At 48.6% G+C, this 22,213-nt stretch overlaps 1 protein-coding gene across 4 annotated transcripts in view; it reads right to left on the bottom strand.

The window, feature by feature from the left end:
- CACNA1H (calcium voltage-gated channel subunit alpha1 H) overlaps positions 1 to 14,253 on the bottom strand; it is a 200,957-nt gene extending 186,704 nt beyond the window's left edge. For 3 of the 4 annotated variants that reach the window (XM_048961277.1, XM_048961278.1, XM_048961279.1), the window contains exons 1-2: positions 13,880 to 14,252; positions 13,337 to 13,616 (exon numbers count right to left, since the gene is read on the bottom strand). In XM_048961277.1, the coding sequence (XP_048817234.1) occupies positions 13,337 to 13,601 (265 nt within the window). In that variant the 5' untranslated portion in view covers positions 13,602 to 13,616; positions 13,880 to 14,252. Of the gene's footprint in view, positions 1 to 13,336; positions 13,617 to 13,879 lie in introns of all 4 variants that reach the window. The other variant, XM_048961289.1, reaches the window with a different exon arrangement.
- Between the last annotated feature and the right edge of the window lie 7,960 nt (positions 14,254 to 22,213).

Below are 22,213 nucleotides of genomic sequence, written 5' to 3'. Positions count from 1 at the left end.
TGCCTCCCTACTTCACTGCTATAGGGTTACCAAAACCCAACAGGGCTGCACGGAGTCATCAGCCCCACAGGCTGCCAGCTGTTGCAGTGTGGGTTCACAAGGGGTGGCTCAATAGGGTCACCCACTCTCAGCCCTTCTAAAGGCTCCCTTCCCCCTGACAGCTGCAGCAAGGCCTGGGCTACCAGTCTGTGAACTTGCATAAATCAAAGCATCTACCTCCATCAGAAAGGCAAACCAGACTGCCCATAGACAGACAACTTCATTACTTAATTTAGATAATGCTGCTCAGACATAAAGCATTATCCTCCTCAACTCACCAGAGCCTCTGCAAACAATGTCTCGAGATAAATTGATCAATTCTCACAAATTGCCATAAGATACAAACTTAAGTACCCAAGTTCAAACCTGACACCAGGATAAGAAAGAACTTTAGGCTTGAGTACTTGTGATTCGGTTCAGAAAAGGCTGAGATTTGCATAGCCACCTAGGGATTCAGCATGCCCAATTCCCATTAAAATTTATGGGCTGGAGAGGACAAGAGCTTCCACAGGAAGGCCAATTTTTGCTCAAACTTTCTTTCCAATTTACAGACTACAGCAGCTCAGGATAGAAGCTTGGACAGGCTCTGAATGAGAAAGTGAAGCTTTTGGAAGGCTCTCCAGCTCTCCAGCAAGGGCAACGTGTCACAATGTACCAAAGAAAACAACACTGCAGGACGAGAGCCCAATAGATCTTGTTCTTCTTGGCAGCCCTATTAAATGCAACACAACAATGCAACTCTTTAAGGATGCTGGTCTGGGCGTTACAATGCAGAGGGCATCTAGTGGACACCCCGTCCTCCTGCTGTGAAACAACAGGCGGTAACAGACTGCACCAAGAGCCCTCTGATGCTGCATAAAACCTGGACAGTGTCCAACGTGGGACTGGATGAGGACACACTCATAGGGCCAAACACATTCCTTTTGATGTCTTTGAGGGAGGATAGCTCTCCCTGTTTTACACTCTGGTGACCCACAGCCCAGTCTGACCCCAGCCTCTGGCCATGTAAATAAGGAGCCGTAAATAAGAACAAAACATCTGTGAGATCTGCAGCAGGGAAAAATGCAAACGTCACTTCTTGGGGCTTATTCACAACCTCCTGCTCCCAGACATATCGTGATGTCAGCCTGTCGCTCCATTTTGCTGATATCTTATCCTATTTAGCACGACGTGCTTTTCTGTGTTGTGACATTGCCTTGCCTGCCAAGGACACAGAGGGGCGAAGGGGGACTCGGCGATAAGGGAGCTCAGAGGAGGAGAGGCGAGCATCATGGGCCAGACAGAAAGACACACAACTGTATTTGCAGAACAACAGACTCGGTTAAGTCTCCAGACATCATAAGACAACGTAACGTGGAACTGTGTTGTCTGGGGAATGCTTTAGAGGAACCCCAGCATCCAACTGTAGAGTCCCATATGTTTTGATAAGAGACTGTTAAAGGCACACTTCTATAAACACAAGTCACATTTTGTATAGATAGGGGCTGTAAATGTTACGTTAAAATACCTCAATAACCTCAAAGCCGATTCATGCTCTGCAACTGCCAAGAAAAAAAAAGAAGCGAGCCCGGGATATTTCAGCTATCTGAAGTTATTTATAATAAACTCTGACTGAACTGAACATAACAGGCCAAAAGAGCACAGGAAGCAGCGATGAAGGGTGGTAAAGCTCACACTGCAATCCATCACCCCCGCTGCAAAGCCAGTGTGCAAACAAGGCAATAGGTCTGGCTTACATCAGGCAGAGCCAGGAAACGCAGGGTTAAGGTCAGCTGAACTCGGTCCTTACGTGACCCCCTGACATGACATCCAAGGACCTGTTTGCTTTGGTGCATCCCCCAAGTACAGCCATGAGGTGACACAGAGTCTCCTTCATACACTTCCAGCTCCTCATCGTCACAATTCCTATTAGCGCCATTAAACCAAAAGGGATGGCTCAGGGATATTTCAGCCTACCAAATTTCTCTCCAACCTGTGAAAGACCAAAGGCTGCCAAGAAGTGATGCCTCAGACGTCGTTCCCTTTTCTTGCGACGAGCTGGAGGCTTAAATCCATCCTTCAGCTGATACTGCTGCTGACATTGACCCATCCTGGAGAGCAGGGATGTGCTTTCAAATGCAGTGTTAAGAGCCAAAGTGACAGCTTATCAGGACAAAGTGATATGAAGCAGGCAGGGGATTGATTTTGCCTAACTGATGCCTCTTGTCTTGCTTAAGGGCAAATTCTACAGCCCTTACCAAAATGAGCAGCTCTGCTAGGTCACAATGGGACTGTGGGAATGCACCAGTGCAATAGAGGACTGTGTGGTGGAAGCTCCCTGCACATGGAACCCACTGGTCTCAGATAAGCAGCAACAGGAAGATATCAGAAAAGCTCACAGCAAGACAAGATTCCCAATGACCACGTAACACCCAAAGGTTTCTGCGATTTAGCTTAAGTTATTCCCTTTCCATCATTCCCAAGCTCTGCCCGTCCTCCTCAAGCCAACACTGGGGTAATCAGAAGTCCTGGAGCATTTGGAGAACGCTGACCATATGCAGTGCACAGCTTCATAAATTGGTACTCACCTCTAGAACCCATCTCTTAGAAGTTCTGTTCTGCTCACAGGGATATAAACTATTTTGGTGATGCTTCACAGGAGGAATTACAGCCCCAGCCTCAACCTTGACTATCAACCTGTGTCTCACACCTCAGCTGCTGGCCCCTTACATGTCACCTTCTTGCTTCTTGGCTTTGGTTCCTTTCTTCCTTTCTACAAAATGATGACCTTTCTTCCCTGAAGCTTTCCAAGCACATGATCTGCTCTTATAATGCAAGTGCTGCTCTGTAAATATTAATAACAGAGCAGCAAATGGGCTCCATAATTGATTGCCTGTGCACATGAGAAGCAGCTTGGTGAGCTCCACCCCCTGACAAACATATACAGGAGAGCCTGGTAGGTGCCTGTCAAAAACTCAACAGAGCACCAAGAAAACAGCCATGACTCAGCAGGGCCTGGGAAATTTCAATAAGAGATGTGTTTAATTTTTTTTTTAATGTAAAAACAGACTAAATACAGCCTTAAGACGACCCTCCCTTGGCTATGGCCGAGCATTGATTTTTTCCAGGCAAGCCCTGCTCCAGCAATACAGTAAGATTTCAGCTCATCTTAATGGGTGTGTGGAGCTGTGGGTTGGGGATGGAGCCATCTCATACATGCGAGAAACACTCAGACAGGATCAGAAAAATGGAGCTAATCCATAGTATGCAAGACAAGCATCTAGCTAAGTTCCCAGTAATGAAAACCTGTCCTTTTCTGTAACCGTAGCCCTCAATGACCAAGTTTCTCCCAGTCTAAGCAGACTGTGAGAGCATGGCAGAAGTGGTTACAGCACAGGTGTAGGCCTGGAATTGCAGAAACAACATTTGAGATCAATGATAAAAGGAAAATGCTGCAACCACATCAGAACCAGAAAGCCCTTCTGGCTTCTTTTTCATTTCCAGTATTGAGAGAGATGAAACCAAAGCCTCTACTGGGAAGGGAGGTGAAGGAAATCCCAGCAGACGCGGCGTTTCCCAGCGCCTTTGGGAATGGATCCAAACCTCCTTCCCTGAGAGGCTACTTCATAGGACACCACCATCCCAGGGTTTGTTTCCCACCACTGGCATCTCTCCCAACCCTCTGTGCCCAGAAGTCCGAGTCTGTAAAATGAGGAAAAAAAAAAAACCAAAAAAAAAAAATCAATCCAGAAAAGAAATTCAGGAGAAATAGATGGGGTATTATTTTTTTTTTTCCCCCTACAAGAGCTGCTCTGTGCGGTTCAGTCCCCCAGGCTATGAAATTCAATAAGCCCTAATGTTCCGATCGCTATAAGCTGTCTAGTCCCCACCATGCCAAAGTGGCTCAGATTTAACAACAAAATTACAGTGTACATTATACCATTACAGGCTACGCACAAACACACTTACAAAAGGGCTTGGTAATAAGAGGCTGGGGATACACAGTGTGTTTAGGGCTAAATCCTGCTCCTGGATCCATCCGCCTTGCTGGCATTGGAATTACCTATCCAGAACATGGGGCCAAAGAAAAAGAATCAAGTCTTGTTTTCTTTTCCAAAGCCAACCCATTGTCTCCTGCTGAACCTTCTCTGAGCTTCTTCTATGGTAGGGAACCAAAGTCAATGACAAAGCTCTCGCAGATTCATTATTTCAGTCAGTTCAGTTCAGATTTCTGTTAACACCTCCAAATCCACCTGAATACACCCTCATGGAGAAACCAAGGAATAAGCTTGATTGCTATCAAGCTGCACAAGAAAGGCTTCCATTCCTTTGCAACAAATAAATAAATAACGCAAGGTCTACTCCACTAGGAACAAAAGCACAGGTACACACAGATAAGTATTCTGTATGTATCATACAGATATGTATCACACATGCACACACACATTGCTTTTGTCTGTCCCTCTGCTTTTCCATCACCTGTGCCTGAAAACTAAGCCCAAAGAATTCCCATGCGCAGTACCAAATGCTGCAGTTTGCTTTGTCTCCTGGTGAGCTCTTCATCCTTCCCCACATCTGCCATCGCCAACAAGGGACAGCAGCAACTTGCTGCTGCTTCCTCTCCTAAGCCACGTCAAGAAGAAACCTGGGCTGCAGCTCCTCTGAGACAGCAGCTCTGTGCAAATTGCTGCTTTTCCAACACAAATCTCAGAGGGCTTAAGCCCTTGCATCAGAACAACAGCAAATCACAAGAAACATGGGCAATGGGGGGGAACTGAAGAGTTGGGTATGCCAATGGCCCCAGGGGACAACCAGTCCCAAGGCATCCCTGCTCGTAACACCCACAGCTCGTGGCACTCTCCAGCCTTCTGGAACACAACAGATGTCCCATCCTTTCTGGATGACTTTCTGCAACAAGGTTTGTGGAATCTTAGAAAATCTGGCAAGTCCTTCTCCTGCATTGCAGGACAAGGATGGGAGCAGCAGGCGCAGAGCAGTGCCCACCCTGAACTCACTGCCTGAAGGAACCGTGACACAGAGATGGGCACACAGAGTTCTCTTATTTCTCCGGATGGCTTCCAGAGGCCCGGCTGCTGAGCAGTAACAGCAAAATACTGGTAGCATTGTGAAAGTGCACCATTTCCATCTGTCAATTGAAACCGGCATCATTAGATCCCAAATCCATGCATTTAATCCATTGCCAAAACTAGCCCGCCTGGTACAGGGCTCAGTACAGATTTTTATTACGGGGAATAAAGAGGAAAAGGTCTCTTACAGCTGCATACCATCAGAGCTGTGACTCCCACCCAGCTCTGAGTGGACCGCAGCCCCAGTTCTCTCCCAGTTCCCCCTCTATGCAGCCCAGTGGCTCCCGACCGCTGGTTCAAAAATCCAGCTCACATCCCAGTGATTTTAGGCTTTCTGAAATCTTAGGATTAACTATCACAGGAGATCGCATCATAACTTTCCCACCATCCCAAAAGCTAAACATTCACTTAAAGGTATATCTCATTTAAAATCACAGCGCTGCTTCACCAGTAGGATTAACGGATTGGACATGAACGCCAGATGCTACCTTAAGAATTAAGGGCAAAATCTGAGCTCAAGTTCTCTTAAAACATCTGTGCAAATAGAGGTAACATATTTCTTGCATGAGCTTTAACGCTAACGGCAGAGGTTGCTGCGGTATGATTTGGGGGCCCAGGAGGGTCGAATTCAGGGAGGAACATGGGGTAAGAATGCAGCCCACCAAGTGTTTGTGGCATGCAGACGTGGGGCTGGGGCTGTATTGCGTCTCTTCCTCATTTACATGGGCACAAGATCATCAGCTCTGTGCATAATCCAGGGAAAACTAATCGCAGCTCTGTCCGTGGGCACTCACAGTGCTCCCTGTCTGTAAAAGCAATTTAAAACAACCAACCAACACAGAAACATGATTCAGAGTTCATTCACTGTAAACTAATGCGATCCTGGTTGCTCTAATGGAATTACTCCAAAGATGTCATTTAGGCACAGCCCATCGGATAAATCTCATCTTTTCTTTCCCAGTAAGGTGGGTGGACGCTGCTGGCCCCAAACTAAAAATGTAGGTGACAGAAGCCAAGGAAAAGGTAAACAGGAGCTAGCTGCAACCTGAGTGGCTCTAGGAAGGTGCTGCTCAGAGCGTAACTGAATTATAAACTTAAACCTACTTTTCTATTTAAGAAAACACACAAAATACAGTAGAACATCTCAGAGACAGCTAGATGGTAATTTGGAAAAGATCTAGAGGCAGAGAAGCCCCAAACTGCCTAAAACTCTTCCTCAACATGAGGAAATAGCACTGACTCTGAGCTCTGGACTTCTGCTGCCATTAATCAGCAGAGTTCAACTGGATAGCATGGTTTATGACGGAGTGGACCTCAAAGATCACCCAGTTTCAACCCCTCTGCCATAGGTTGGCTGCCTCCCAACAGACCAGGCTGCCCAGGGCCCATCCATGGCCTTGCATGTCACCAGAGATAGGGCAAACGCAGCGCCTCCTGTTTCAGTGAATGGTGGATCTGGCGTGGAAACATGCTGGGAAAAAGACATGTGTTCTCAATGCATCAGGCCAACTTGTAAAGAAACTGCAAACTGAAATTGCATTCATTGGTTCCCACCAAATCTGAGAAGTGAGAACTCTGAAGGCAACCAAAGAACCTCACAAAGCGCAGTCTGGGATGCAGCTTCTAAGTGCCTCAAAAAGCAGCAAATGAATTTCTCTGAAGCATTATAAATTACAGCCTGAAAATAAAAAGTAGTCCCTGCGAAACAGCTACAGTTCACAAGAAATGTTTATTAATATCTACTGCAACAAGTCAGCATCTCTCTCAGTAGGAAATATCCAACATGGAATAAATTTTAAAAAATTAATAGCAAAGGGAAAGCACACACAAACACACTGAAAGAATTGTAATGATTGCCTGCAGTGAATGGTGGGTATAGTAAGCTGTGTGCAGATGCACAGTTAACTTCTGAACCACCCAGCTCTTGTAGGAGCACTAAGGAGGTTAAGAAATGAGGAGGAAATGGGTGAGCAGTTGTTTTCTAAGTGCATCTGGAATCAAACCTGCTCAGACACACCTGGCTTGGGACAATATTGGGACAAATTTCTACTCTGAGTCACTGCATGCGTAGCCTGTAACTAAAGCACAAATGGAATAGGGACAGAGATGAATTATAGAACCACTGAAGTTGGAAAAGCCCTTTGAGATGCCCAGCGCCAACCCACCCCACCATGATCACTGATCACATTCCTCAGTGCCACATCTCATAGTTCTTAACACCTCCAGGGATGGTGACCCCACCACCCCCTGGGCAGCAGTGCCAGTGCACAACTGTCCTTTTGGAGAAGAAATTACTCCCACTGTCCAACTCAAGGCTGGTGGATGTGGCTCTGCTGATGTTAGCGTGAGGAGTGAGGAATGGCAGCAGCATGGCTGTACCACAGCTTACAGAACGTTACGTTTTTAAAGTCAAAAATCTGATTTTATTTCCATTATTTATATTCCTGATCTACTTTGCCCAGATGCGTTTTTTGGTTTTTTTTTTCTTTTCTCCTGGTTCTGCTTCAGCTTCACTCCACCAGCCACAATTTCACATTCCCATTCCTGGGCACCAGCACCAGCCCCATCTGCTTTCCCTTCTTCACACTCCCGAGCACACACAGGTGTTCCACACGCCAACCTTCACTGCAAGACAACAAGGAAAACCCCCCATCTGCTTTGCAAGCATTTCTGTAATTAGCTTTCCAACCTCCCTTGTTACAAAAGCCATCCTGAAAGCAGGAACCAAGCATCCCCACGTGCCTGCCTGAAATCACAGCCATCCCAACGTTGTGCTCCAGCACTAGAAGCTCTGTGGCTGTCAGTCACTTTGCAAGGGATGGGAACTCCCACTGCTGAACCACGAACCTGAGCTTGGCTGGGAGATGGGAACAAAGGGCATTTCACAGAGAAAAGCAAAAGCTGAGGAGTGCAGGGTGAGGGAAGCACGGACCTCGGGTGCCAACCGAGCCAGTTTCTGTTGACATTAAACAGGAAGCTCGGGATTAAACTCTTGATTAGCTGTATTGAGCCAACACAGAGAGCCAAAATAAGCGGAACTAAAAACACATGTGGAGGTACAGCATATTTTTAGACAAGTCACAATTTGCACAAGTTCTCTCCCTCGCCGTGCCTAATTGCTTGCCATTCAGCAGGAGATGCTGCTGGGTGCTGCACCTGCACCTCTCCCTGCACTCTGTGAGTGCTCAGCAGCTCCGGATGATACCAGAAGAATGGCTGTTTGGGAACAGGTTTTTCCACGGCACGCTTCAATATTTTAACAGCAATATTTATACTCCGAGATGACAAACGATGATTAGTTCAAAGCCTCCCGCTGCACTTGTCAGGGTATGGTCTGAATAAAGCCAGATTAGCAGCAAAGGCTTTCTGATAAAGCTCCTCACATCTGATACACGCTGGTTACGGAGCAGAACGCAAGCAAATAAAGTTTGCCAAAGCAACGGGAGCCGCTTGCATCCACACCTCCGTGTGCTCCAGCACAGAGCCCCGAGCCACAAATTGCAACACTGCAGCAGAACAGAGCCAGCACATGTTGCTCATGCAATAAGGAATGAACCAACTGCAAGCCCCAGCTCAGAGCTGGATCCATAGCAGCACCCAACAAACAGCTCGGCCCTGTCCATAGCACGGAGCTGCAGCGTGGAGCGTTGGACACAGATCACATACATCATTTTGCACAAAGTACATTTTTTTTCAGCATCCAAGTGTATTTATAGACACCTGCACTGAGGGCTGGTTTGGAATAACACACAGGATGTTGTTGGGAATGTTGGGTTTGCCCCAAAGCGATGTCAGGGCGACCAGCAAGCACTGCAAAGAGCTGCGCTTCAGAAAATATAATAAAAACTAGGAAAAAAATCAGGTTTGATGCAAGCAGAGGCTCTACCAAATAGGAGAGCAGAGCCAAGTCCCACAGCAACCCCGCTGGCACCACCACGCTCTGTAACCACTCGAGACCATAAATCACAGGAGGTTTTATTCCAACGAAGGCACACAGAACTCAACCTATTATGAATCACGGAATGTTTTTATGAATCACGAACAAAGCAGCAAAGTTCCTCCAGCCTTATCGAAGCCGTGCTGCCACTTGGGGCTGTGATGGAAAGCAGGTCCCAGCACGGATTGCAGCCTATTTCCCAGCCACGCACGTAGGAAGGTGCCAGGGGGCACCAAGCAGCATTCCTTGCTGCTGCTCTGGCCCTAGTGCATGCACAGAGCTGGCTGCACCCTGCCCTCCCAGCACAGCGCTGCTGCACCCAGCACCCATGGGGAGCAGGGACACCCAGTGATGGGCACAGCGCGACTCGGCACTTCATGGTCCAAATGTAAGCAACAGCAAAACATTATGTTCGGGGGGGGGGGGGGGGGGGGGAAAATGAGCTGCATACATACATACATAACTTGGGGCTGCTGTGGGCTGACAGCTTGGGAATAACCAGGAAAGGACCTCGCAGGGTCTCAACGCCCAAATCCTGCTCTGCGCCTCACAACGTGCACACAAAGTACACAACGTCCCACCCACAGCCCTCCATAAATAAACCCACGTAGGAGATCCAGGACTGGAGAAATAAGTAAGTTTGCTTCCAATTATATATCTTTTAAAAAAGAGCAAATAATGTCGGTAATAACAGAAGGTAACACAATACAACACCAGACAGCAAAGAACTCAGCTTTGACCATTGCCTGTGTCACAGGAGCTACACCCAAGCTGTGTATTTGCTCCAACCCAACATATATATATATATACACACACATGGATTCCTGCTTGGAGCAGGGTTTGGAGATAAGCCTGAGCTAGGAAGGAGATTCCTGAGCTGCAGTCATCGCTTATGAAAGCCCATTGCCTGCACAAGACAACACACAAACACAGTTTGACAACAATCAGCCGCTCAGCACCACGGAGCCCCGGCGTTCCGCTCCTGTGATTAAACTTTAATGGTCACAACTCTCTGCTTATTGCTCCCGTATGTGAAAATCAGCTCCACGCACATCTTTCGCTTTCATTTCTTGGCAAAATTTGGTGTTTTTATTAATACATAAACATGTGCGTTTTTGTTTTTTTTTTTTGTGGGGGGAGATTTTTCCACTTCCAAATGAAGCACCGTCACCAACCCCACAGCCACACACCTCCTGCCTGCTGCTCCAGCACCCGATGCACAGCCCTGGGGTGGCTGCATGCCTCCAGCCCAGCACGCTCCCGGTCCCGTAAGCTGATCCCAGCCCCACCTGTCCCCCCAAGAACCAGGCAGGGGCTTTTTTTAGCTGCTCCTAAGCCTGGCAGCAGCCCCCTCCTGCTTAAGCTGCAGAGGGAACCATGCTTCTGGCTGAGCCGTGTGGGATTCCACCTGCTCCGGGGCACAGGTCTGCGCTATCTCTGCTGACAACAAATATTCCGAGCGGCTGGGCTGCTTTTGCAGTTCAAGTGATGTGGGATTGACAGGGGCTTGCCCTAAGCCAGGAGATGCACTCAGCAGCACTTCTTGAGCTGCAACGGCGTCTCCTTTTAGGATGCTCCTGCACCCAGCTCTGCGGTGTCAACCCCAGGAAGATGCCACAGAGCTGCCTACATGGAAACAGAACCCCAATCGTGCAGGATGGAGCACCCACAGGATTTGAGGCATGCTGGGCAGACAGACAACTCAGTAGCACAGGGGTAAATAAAGGCTTTCTGCATAGCGGCGTGCAAGTTTCGGAGCAAGAATATCATAGAAACAATGAACCCCACACTGTGAAATACCCCATGAGCCGGGGAGAGGGGGGACAGGGGCATTAGAGGCTCAGAGGGAAAACTTCCCCAGCATTCCCAATCACAAAGAGACCAAAGGACAACAAAAACCAGCACTGAAGGAGGAAACCCGCATTACAGAAAGGTTCAGTGCTTCCCAGAGAAGCACGCACCTCAGACACAAGATTCTAAGAACCCCACATTTACACCCTTCTGTCTGCAACAGAGGGAGATTTTAATGCAAACCTAAAGATCATTATCACGCTTTATGGATCTGTGCTTTTACATAGGCAGGAAGAGTCACCACAACTGCACGGCTGGCCAGAAACCCGCTGGTGCTTCCAACCTCTGCTTCGAGTTATTTCTTCCCCTGGGACATCACTGGCAGGGATCTCAGTCCTTATGGGGGGACCTCAGCCCTCCTCCAATCTCTCCAAGTTTCCCAGCCCTCAGCAGTGGCATCCATCCCTGAGAAGCCCAACACCACCATGCACTCAGCCCCAGTTCCCAATGCGATGCACACCTCTGTGCTCCTCCGCACAGCTTCCAAAAGCACACCCAGCAGCACTGCGAGCACTCTCACCAAGAAATGTAAGGGCTGACACTTTCTCACTGCAACACATGGGACTAGTGGTGGGCAGGAGGAGACAGAGGTGGGGAAAAATCCCAGCCAGGAGCTTGACCCCTGTCACGAGCGTTGTTCTGTTCCAGCCAAAAAATGCCAGTTCCGACAGCAGTAATGCTGAAGAAGGGGCTTATGAGCTTTTATTAGATTTCTGCCTCACTGTGAACCAACCGTCACAATTTCCATCCAATATGATGTCACACGAGTTAAGTTTTACAAAGGAATTTGCTCTCCTGTGAATTCTTTGGCAAGATGCTGTGACACAAAGTTCTGCCCAACAATAAGAGCACAACCTCACCCACACAAGTGCACCTGAACCCATTTCCCTAGAATGCTGTTGGCTGGGAGGTGACACCACTTTGCTTCCTATCAGCTGTGGGTTAATTTGGCAGCACCTGTGCATTAAGACTGCTGAGCCCAGAGCAATGCTCCAGAGCAAGCTGCTGCCAGAGCCCGGGGAGAGGCCTCACCCTCCTTTAGCCCCCAAAGTTTTGAAAGGAGATAATCTACTTTGTGGGAACAGCTCTGCCTCAGATATGAGGATATGGAATGGATACTTCACTTTTTGTACTTACAGAACCATCCTCCACGTTTAATGGCTATAGGGCCGAAGCATTGCTGTGCACAGCTCCTGCTCGTTTCCTTCTCCCTTCAATACACACGTGGCCCTTCTTGCAAAACCATAAAGCAGAAATCTCTCTGTGCAACTTTACGTGAACCCAGCTGAAACAAGGGGAAGCTCAAGGCCATAAAAAAAAAAAACAACCCATGGGCTTTTCCCTCCAAGATTTCTCTTCCTTACGGATTAAGGCAACGTCCTGAGGAGGGTTGTGCAATTCCTCCTAATGACACCGCTCACCGGGCGGTGGAAAGCGGTGATCTCAGATGCGCACGGGTTTCTCTGGTTAACTGAAAGGAGATCAATACTAACAGTATTAATAAATAATGCTTTTAATAGCGGCGGCAGGATGCAGGCAGCGAGCTGCAGGCAGGTACCAGGGTAGAGGTAAAAAGCATTAATTATCTGCACAATGTCAATGCTGCTGAGCTGACGTGCGGAGCACAGCTAAAAGCTCACTTCTGAAGATCACTGAGACAGACTGACAACTCTCAGCTTTCACACAAGCATTTCGGGTAAAATTCAATTTTCCCGTATGTCACAACTGAAAAGAACAGACTGCTCTTTCTTATTTAACGTTAATAAACTGGATAAAGGACACAGGAGACGGGGGAAGATGCAGAGCTTTGCATTCCCTCCTCCTTCCCTGCCTGCAAGTTGCAAAAGAACAAAAGCAAAGGGGAGTTTTTAGGAGCAATGTGTGTGCCCTCCCCAAACTCCGACCCGCTCCATTTTTCTGCCACGAGAAAGCACACATGCACTCCAAGCTCTTATATAAACAGCAAAAGGGTCAGCGCCTGTCTGAAATTCCCCACCGCGTCTCAAATAAATACGAGGTCGCCTATAAACTTCTCTCCCTCCCACCCGGACTGGGAGAGAAGCGAAGTTGAAGGATTTCTCCTCGTTCTGCAGGGGGCAACTCGGTGCTGTCCCCATCCCTGTGACACCAGAGCACCTCATCCCACTGCCCCATACCACAGCTGAGACCTCACCGTGTTCCTCCCCAGGGCAGGGGGTTACACACAGGGGGTGATGCACACCGACATGTCCCGCTCTTGCAGTGAGGGGGTGCAGACCCATATCCTCCTCCTGGGAATGGGAACCAGGGCAGTGCAGAGAGGGAACCGCAGGGACCCCAGGGCTCCAAGCATCCCTGGGCACTAGGATGCAGAACCCTGGTGAAGTGCTCCGGGCACGGGAAGGGGCTCCGGGAGTGGGATGGGGATGGTGCGGGGTGCGGTGTCCCTCGGGGAAAGGATATGGGTTACAGACCAGCCTGAGGCACCAGCTGCGCGGGCGGGTGGTTTGCTTGAGGCAGAAGAAAGCGGTGGGTGCCAGAGCCGGGTAAGGCACCTGCTCCTCCTCCTCGGAGGCCAGGTCGGGCGGCGGGTCGCGGCTGGGAGAACCGCTGGGAACGGAGCCGGCATCGTCCAGGGGCTGCTCGGCGGGGCGGCGGGGCGGCACGGTGATGGGCACCCGCACCTCGCCGCCGGCCGGGCGCGGCTCTCGGCTCTCGCCATCACTCATGGTAGCAGCCAGGACCTGCGGGGCAAGGGCAAGGGGTGAGGGGCTGCAGCTCCCTCGCAGCGCCGGGCGCGGCTCCCACCTGGCCCCGCCGCTTCGGCCGCAACAAAGCCGGGCGGTGTGGGGCGAGGAGCCGCCTCCGGGCGCGGCCGCTCCCACCCTCGAGAAGGGAAGCTGGATGTCCGTGCCCCCACCCCTCCATCACCCTCCTCTGGGGTGCTCCCACCCATCCTTTAGATTTTCAGGGATGGAATATTGCTGGGAAGGGGGTGGGGTCCTACCTTAGTTCGGCGGAGCTCGGTGTCCCCAGGAGCATAGCCGTGCCGTGCGGTTCACATGGGACCAGGCTGCAATCGGGGCAAAGGAAGGCGGACGACCCCCCCCTCCATACACAGCTCCCCAACGACAACGTAAATCCAACGGAGGCGGGGGGGAGACCGGGGCTCGGCGTGCAGCGTCCGCCCTCGGGGATGGAGGAAGGCTGGGGAGGAGGAGGAGAGGTGGCGGGGGCGGGGGCCCTTCCCGAGCCGATCGGAGCCGAGCGGAGTCTCTCCCGACGGTAATCCCAAGGAGCGAGCGGGCGGCTCCGCAACCGCTTTGCAAAGCTTCGCCCGTGCTTAACAGGAAACTTCGGATTTACCGGGGGAGGAGGGAGAGAAGAGGGGAGGAGAGAGAAGCGGAGGCGGAGGGGGCTGGGAGCCCGGCGGGGCAGGGCGGGGGCGGGCGGCCGGGAGGAGCCGGGGCAGCCCCGGGGGGTCGGCTGCATGTTTTCCCCCGGACGGCTGCGCTGCGTTTCCCGTACCTTTGTTCAGGCTCCGGGCGATGCGTGGCGAAGGGAAGATTCCCCCCCATCCTCTCGGGCTGCCACGCTCACGAGTAAGGGGAGGCGGACCCCTCCCCTAAAGGCCTTACAAAGCTTTTTTTGGTTGGTTTTTTTTTTTTGGAGGGGACAGGGTTTGTTCCGCCTCCGCCGGGCTCCCCGTGAACGCGCACCCCAAAGGGGCGGATGCAGCCCCCCGTTTGTGCTTTTCTCTGAGCGCGGCGTTGTGGGTTTGCACCCAACCCCACTCCCATGGGGGTCCCGCAGCCCCCCCCTGAATGCCACGGGGGCATTAATTCATTAGTCTGAATAAATAAATGGATAAGCCCAAGTTAGAGGTCGGAGCGTTTTAATAAATAAAGATCAGCTCTTAAACTGCAGTGATTTTTAGCTGAGTAGCTAATCTTCTCAAGGGCTTAGCTTGGAGGGATCAGAATAAACAGATAATAGAAAGTCCGTTACAGGCACTGTCCCCTCAAAACTCTGCTTAGGAAGTTTGATTCTTCTAAGTTATTTCAAATTTGGTAAATTATATCCGTCTGTAGCGCAGGTGGAAAGAGGGGAAAGGGAGATTAAGAACGTTAGCTTGATGCATTCCCTTCGACTGGCATCTTTTGAAGAGTGAGCTCAGTCTACACCACCACATTCAATTTGCAAATGCAGTTCCCAACGCTATTCTTCATGGTTAATAACTGGGAATTGATTGAAAAGGGAGGTCATGCCGCTCTCCGAGCAGAAAGCACAGAGCCTAATGGGGCCAGTGAGGAGATGGTTTTACACACGCGCGTTCGGTGGTTGTTTTATTACATGTTTGCAGGTTGTGATTAACAGTATGTGGCCATTTTATTATTGAACAAACAATGCCTCTGACAAGCAGGACACGGGCCTGCAAAGCGATGGTGCGAAGGAGAGATTGCGCTTGGAGTTTCCATGCTGGATAATTAGGGCAAATCATAATTTACTGTAGGAAGGGAAGATTTGTCTGCGAGTTGGTGTGGCTCTCCTTGAGCAACTTGAATTCCACTCGTAAATTACCTTGCTCAGGAAAATGACCTTTGAAGGAACAAAAGGAGTTCTACTGTAGTGGGAAGAGGCCAAGCTTCTGCTGCCCAGGCCATAAACCAGGCACTGCTTCCCTCCAGCCCCATGTCAGAGAGCAGGATGCTGCTCCCCTGGCCAACAAATCCACCCTCAAAGCCATTCCCCTGCAACTGTCCTTGTCTGGGCTGGGGCTGTGGGGAGCCTGGGCTGCAGACAGCCTTCCCATGGCCAGGCATCATATACTGAGCATGGCAATTTCAAGGTCTTAACCTGTTGTTTGATGGAGAGTATTTAAAGCCAAGAGCCTTATTAATAAACTCCATACAACGATGGCAGCTGAGAGGGACTTTTATTGCAAGAACAGAGGATTCTGATGAAGCTTGGCAAAAAAATAGGCCCAAACCAATCCTCAGTGAGGATTTTGGCTCATCCTCCAAAAGATGAATTAGCTCCAATGGTGGTCATTGCTGAAGAGAGACAACGTTTTGCTGGAAAAACACTCCCTCCCTCCCATGCTTCCTACTTAACCTACGTGTGGCAGTTGGAAGGAGCAGGGCAGATCCTGCTCCATTTACTCCAGATGGCTGCGCTGGCAGCAGGAGAGCTGCTGCAGGTCTACACCAGCTAGAAGGATCTGGCCACAGCACTGCTGTCATTAATAAGCCAGCAGAAATCTCAAGATCAATACTGATCTGAGGATGTATATACCCTGAATGGGCACTTGGCTTGCAATTTCACAGCTGCCCTAATGGGATGTGTAATGCTCTTAACTGGCCCTCATAGATCGTCCCCCACTGGCACGCACCTGGCTGTACTCCAGAGCACACAGGAGGTGGGAAGGCTGGAGATGGGCACAGCTGCCCCAAAATCACACAGGCAGCAGCCACACGGGCCAAGACAGCTCCCACAGCTACAGCAACCACAATGCTGCTGTAAATTAAATAGCAGATGTGCTCTGTCACAGCCTACACGTGGATTGAGGGCATCTAACCTCAGTCCCTTTGTCTTCTTCATCATTTCATTTATTTAGTGCAAAGCAGCTATTTGCTGGTACAGACAAGATAGGACTTTGCAGAAAGCTCCCCAAGTCTTCTCAAGCATTTTTCATAAAGCCAATTTTACGGGCTGTTCCCCCTCCCACTTTTCCTACAGCCTCCCAAGGGCTGTAAACCCCCCAGTGACCCTAAGGAATGAGGGCTATCCTGGCTCTTGCTCCTCTGTATGACACGTCTGCACCCCACTGTGACTGCGACACAGAACCTCTTCCCATAGAGTTGCAAGGATCAGCTGGAAAACAAAAACCAAAAACCCCAACAATCTGATTTAATTTTGGGGTATGATGCTATAGCATTTCCCAGGCTAACATGAGATCAGTGGGTCAGACCCACAGCAGAAAGCTGCTTTGTGTTTTTATGCCTTGTGAGCTGACCTCCCACATGTGAAGTCTGATGGAGGTGCTGAATACTTTATGTAATAATTTTTTTTTTCCACTGGATCTCATTCTAGCTGACTCAAATCTGAGTTCTTCTGATTGCAGAAAAACCTTCAAACAAGGAACAATCTAGCTAATAGTGCTTGCATAAATCATTCTCAAAATAATGAGTATCTGTGGAGTGAATTCATTTAGCTAAATAGATGGAGGACCACTTTAAAGTTATTTAGAAAGATTAACAAAAGAGAAGGGAAATGAAAAACAGATAATAAATTGACGAGAGAAGGGGAAAAATTGTATTAGAAACAATGAATTTGTAATAAATTCAGAATGCTAAGGAAAAATTTCCAAAAAAGGAGATTGGCACTGTGGTAGTTTGGCTGTGCTGGTGCTAAAATGTATTTTTAATTAAAAATACATGGATGTTAAAATGCTTTTTAAAATAGATAGATAAATAGGTCCCAGGCCAGAGTTACATTTTTACTTTTATGATTTTCAAACTCACCAGTAATTTGTCATTTCCTCAGCACCAGAAAACACTTCACCTACTCCAGGGCTCCTTCTCCCATTGCACTCCCATCTCAGCCCTTCCCCTTCCTTTTCCATCAGGTTCTGCTGTGCTCAGCCTCCATCCTGCCCTGTGCTCTGATGTCCACACCTCACCTCCCTGGCCTTCTGTTGAAAAGTGAGTTGCAAGGTGCTGCTATCCCCATAACAGCCCTGGAGGGCATCTTGCCAAAACATCTTGGGTTTTGCATTTTGCAGCCACAGGCTCTCAGTTGCCAGATTGGAGAAAGCCACCAGGATCACGCAAGGAGTACAAAGGCTTCAAATCCCACCTAAGCCCTGACCAGGACCAGCACACTGTGATGCTTCCATTCCACCTCAATTCCAATTATCCTCCAGAAAAACACCATTTTCCATCCCTGTCAGCTTTCAGTGCCATGTTAGAGCAGCACAAAGCTTCAAACCCTTCACCCACCTGCACTGCTACCGAGATGCAACATTTCCAAATGCAAACGTATTCCAAATCCACATGTTTTGAACAGGCTCAAAACCTGCTTTGTGGCTTCTCTCTTTCTTCTGTTGTGTTTGCTGCTCTGATTTATTTAGTTCTCGTATCATGCTTAGTCTTGCTAAATATAAAAGCTGTTTAAAATAACTGTGCAAAATATTCTCCGAGTCCTTGAGGAAAAAAAAAAAATAAAAATACAGTGCCCAAATCTGCCTTCTCACGTTTTATGCTTTTAGCACATGTTGTAAATAGAATATTTCCATAAGAAATATTTGTTAAAAATAATTTCCACGTGAAGTTGATTCAAATCCAACAGCCCCAGCAGGGCAGAAGAGGAGCTACCAGGTTGGCAGTGACAGGCAGTGCTTTCTTGGAAAATGTTCCCAAAATAAGGGCATGATAATACACTGATGGCAGGGAGGAGTGGCACAGAGTGCCCAGATGTGGCAGTGCCCCATCCCTGCAGACACCCACGGTCAGGCTGGATGGGGCTCTGAGCACTGATGGAGCTGTGGGTGTCCCTGCTCAGTGCATGGAGGGGGACCAGATGGCCTTTAGAGGTCCTTTCCAACCTAAACCATTCTCTGATTCAGTGAAAATTATTGGAAGGCAAACCTGAAATGGGAGAAGAAGTTGGTCTCCGTGTTTGCCCTTCGCTTATGCCTTCGTCTCCACAACACAGTGCTTACACACATACATGCACACATGCTTGGTGAGAGGGAGCCGACACCAAAAGCCCCAGAGATACAGAGTGTTGTCCCTGCAAAGAAAAAACAAATTTAGGCTGGCTTGAGGCTTGCTGTCCCAATGCTCTGCCTTTACATACCTACTGGCAACTCTCCTCTTGGACCTGTGGTCAATTTGAACGCCATCCAGCATTCATCAGTACCTATGCTACTCTTCCCATCTGCATTTTGGATAACTTTGCTTGCTGCAGCAAGAGCGTTTCCTTCCACAGAGCTGAAATTTCATGTTCCTTAACGTCATTGATGACTCTGTAGCCTTATGCAGTGAGAATGAGAGGAGCTTTGCTTTTACAGATGCCTGCTACATTCCCACTTGTTTATTAGATGGGCAAGACAAGACAAAAATAATGACTTTTCAGCCTGTTGCCAGTATCAAAAACACTTTTGGTGCAGATCTAAAACCTTAAAGGCTGCAAGAATCTGATTTCTTGCAGACAATTTATTCTTCCACGCAGAAGACAACAGAAAATTAAAGGGAAATAAAGCACAATTTAACTAAAGAAGTACCTGAGTAGATTTAAAATGAATTAAAATGAATTTGTTCATTTAAATGACTTCACTGTAGGTCAGGCCCCATCAGAGGTAAAATTATTCTAATTGATTTTATTGTTGGTAAATGCATTTATGGCGTGACAGAATACTTGAAATCACTGAGGCAAACTGCTGATGGTACAGACTCACTAATTTAGTGGACAAAATGACCTTTCTTGCACTAAGAACCAAATCTTATGGGGAAAAAGTCTTTTAAATAGCTGCTAATAGTTTAAACGAATTACCCAAGCTGATGATGTCAAGGAGATGAATATATTAGGGGGTTTAACGTACACAGGGATATATACAGAATATGTATGGGCTGAATATATTAGAAGATGCTTTGCATGAGCAATAATTTAATTTGGGACCGTTACGCATCCACAGAGGGGAAGCAAGCAGATGCCTTTTACACACACTAAGTGGTTTGACATTTCTCTTCCAGCCCTCAAAGACAACTGTTGGGCAGCAAACACAAGGTAAGGAAGTATAACCAAAGAGGCAAAACACTGTAGTGCTGTGTGGGTTCAGGTATCAAGCAGCAAAGCACTCAGGGTCTGGGATGCATGCAGGTAGCACAAGCAGTGCCCATGCAGGACTCTAGCTGAATGCAACTAAATGCAAGAGGAAACTAGAACTAAGCAGTGCCTCACCCTGCTCCAGCTGTAATTTCCTCGTGCTATGAAACTCCTATGATGTTCTTTACACAATTTATTGTAAATCACTCATGGCTTGTTTAATGCTCTGCTGATTTTATCTGGATTTATTGCATTGCCGCCCTGCCTGGTGAGGCAGCAGCCATGACTTTACTGTCTTTAATCAAAGCCCAAACACCTGTAGTCTGCAATGGGTGTTCGTCCTCAGAGTACCTGCATGGTGCTCAGCATCCCATAAACTCACCTGCAATGGGGTCAGCACTGCTCTGCTCCCTCCTTCCACTGTCACCAAGATCCAGCACTGCATAGGCACAGAACGTGAGCCCACGCACCCTTCTGCCAGCTCCTATTATTCTTCTGCCTTAATTCCATACATAACATCTATGGAGCTTGTGTTCCTCAGACTGCCTCCAAAGCTGAAATCAGGAGAACAAAACCATTAACAATCTTACAGAGACAATATCTTACCCGAGCAGTCTATCATCTGGCCTCACACAAGAAGCCTGTGACAGGAGCAGATCCAGGCTCCCCTATGCCTTAATGACAAAATGAACTTCTCCCTGGCTGGGCAGCAACGTGTGTTGGAAGGTGACAGCCCAAGATGGTGACATCCAAGTGGTCTCTGGCTCCAGGGAGGTCAGCAGAAGAGGCTCTATATGAAGCATGAGGCTCACAAAGAGTGTCAGAAGGTCAGGGGAGCATCTTTTTCTCCCTCTTTGTGGAGCAGCCAACTTTTACAAGACACAGAGAGCAGCTGCCTGAAAGAATCCTTTCATCACTTTAGACAGCGAACAAAGCCAAAAATAAATATTTCAGCTTCTGCAGTATTTAGAAAGACTTTATTGCTCCAAGGCCAAAATTTCAGCCTCTCAAAGTCTCTTTATTCAGCCCGGGTTAAATGAGTAACTGATTTAGAACTATTAGAAAATATTGGACCAAACGCACAGCGAAAGTATAAAGCGTTCCCATGAAACTCTGCTAACTCCTGTCTCCAAAAACTGAAATAAGTCCATGCAGCCAGTCCCCAAGGGCACAGCCCAGAGCTCTGCAGGCCCCATACAAGTGCATGCCTTCACCATGCAGTGCCCTTGGCCCAGGGGTGTCCCTTGGTGGGACTGTGGGAGAGGGCTGCTGCAGGCTCCAGCTTTGCAAAGCAGAGAGCTGTGGGACACGAGGAGCACGCTGGCTATTTTAATCCCACACCGTAGACATCGAACAGCTGCACGTGCCGGGTGCAGGCTGGGTGCAGTCACGTCCTGGTTTGCAAACCTTGTCTGGGACACCTGGTCTGCTCCTCCCCTGCAATAGCATCTCAGGGCTGTGCAGGATGGACAGACGGACACCCAGAGGATGCGGGGCTCTCTGTCCTGGTGGAGTGCACCATCTGCTCATCACCTTCTCCGAAGCTTGCAAGACATAGAAAATCTGAGCAGTAGTTGCTGGGGATAAATACAAGGCAAAGTCAAAGTCAGTTTTACTCCCTGCAGCCCAAGGCTTCCCAGGCAGCTGCTGGCAGACTCTGCTACAAGGCTGGATGGGAATCATACATTGCCCCAACACACTGCACGTGGTCCCATCACACTGCTACCACCAGGGCTGGCTCCCACTCATGCCACAGGTAGGTCTGGAGATGCAGCTTCTAGCTAAAATCTCTGCAGCTGCCTCTTTGCTTTATGGCCAGCAGTACCAAAGTGAATAGGAATTGCTTAGGATAATCCTGAAAAGGAAGGGAGGTGTAAAATGTTTTTGCTGGGTAATTTAGAAGTGGATATTGCAAAATGCTCCAGAGTCTCACCTATGGGGCAATGCTGTGGCAGCTGTGCATAGATCAGTGGCATGCTGAACTTTCCCATCATCTTTTTTCTGCGTGTTGTAGGTTTCCAACAGAAGCAGGTACACAAGCCTAAAGAGACAGCACATGCTTATAGAAGTAAAGCTCTTGCTAGATGTAACAGGAGCCAGGCAGCTCAGGCTGCATCAAAAAACCAAGCAAGAACACAAGTGTTCTGCAAACTAAAGGCAAATGAATGCAAGAAGTCCTACTCCATCCCACCTTTGCCCTTCCATTAACTCTGTAGGTGAAAATGTTCTTATTTATAGACCTAGAGAGACAGGCAAGTAAATAAAAGTGCAAACGAGCTAGAAGCAATAGGTTAAATGCATCTGCAGGACAAAGAACAGCTCGGTGGACATGGCTGAACAGACATCAAGTGCACAGAAAAACTGCATTTCTGAATAACACGATTACAGTGCTGAGAGACTGCAGCTGGCTTCTGCTTGGGTGCTCCTTTATGGGCAGCCACCCCAATGTGCTGCAGGTGTCTGAGGGATGCTGTTGGCTTACATCCCACTGCACAGCTCTGTGCTGGGTGCC

This window comes from Lagopus muta, chromosome 15 (assembly GCF_023343835.1).
Source record: "Lagopus muta isolate bLagMut1 chromosome 15, bLagMut1 primary, whole genome shotgun sequence".
Taxonomy (NCBI): domain Eukaryota; kingdom Metazoa; phylum Chordata; class Aves; order Galliformes; family Phasianidae; genus Lagopus; species Lagopus muta.
The sequence above is the reverse complement of the archived record's forward strand: the minus strand, read 5'-3'. Positions and strand labels throughout refer to the sequence as shown.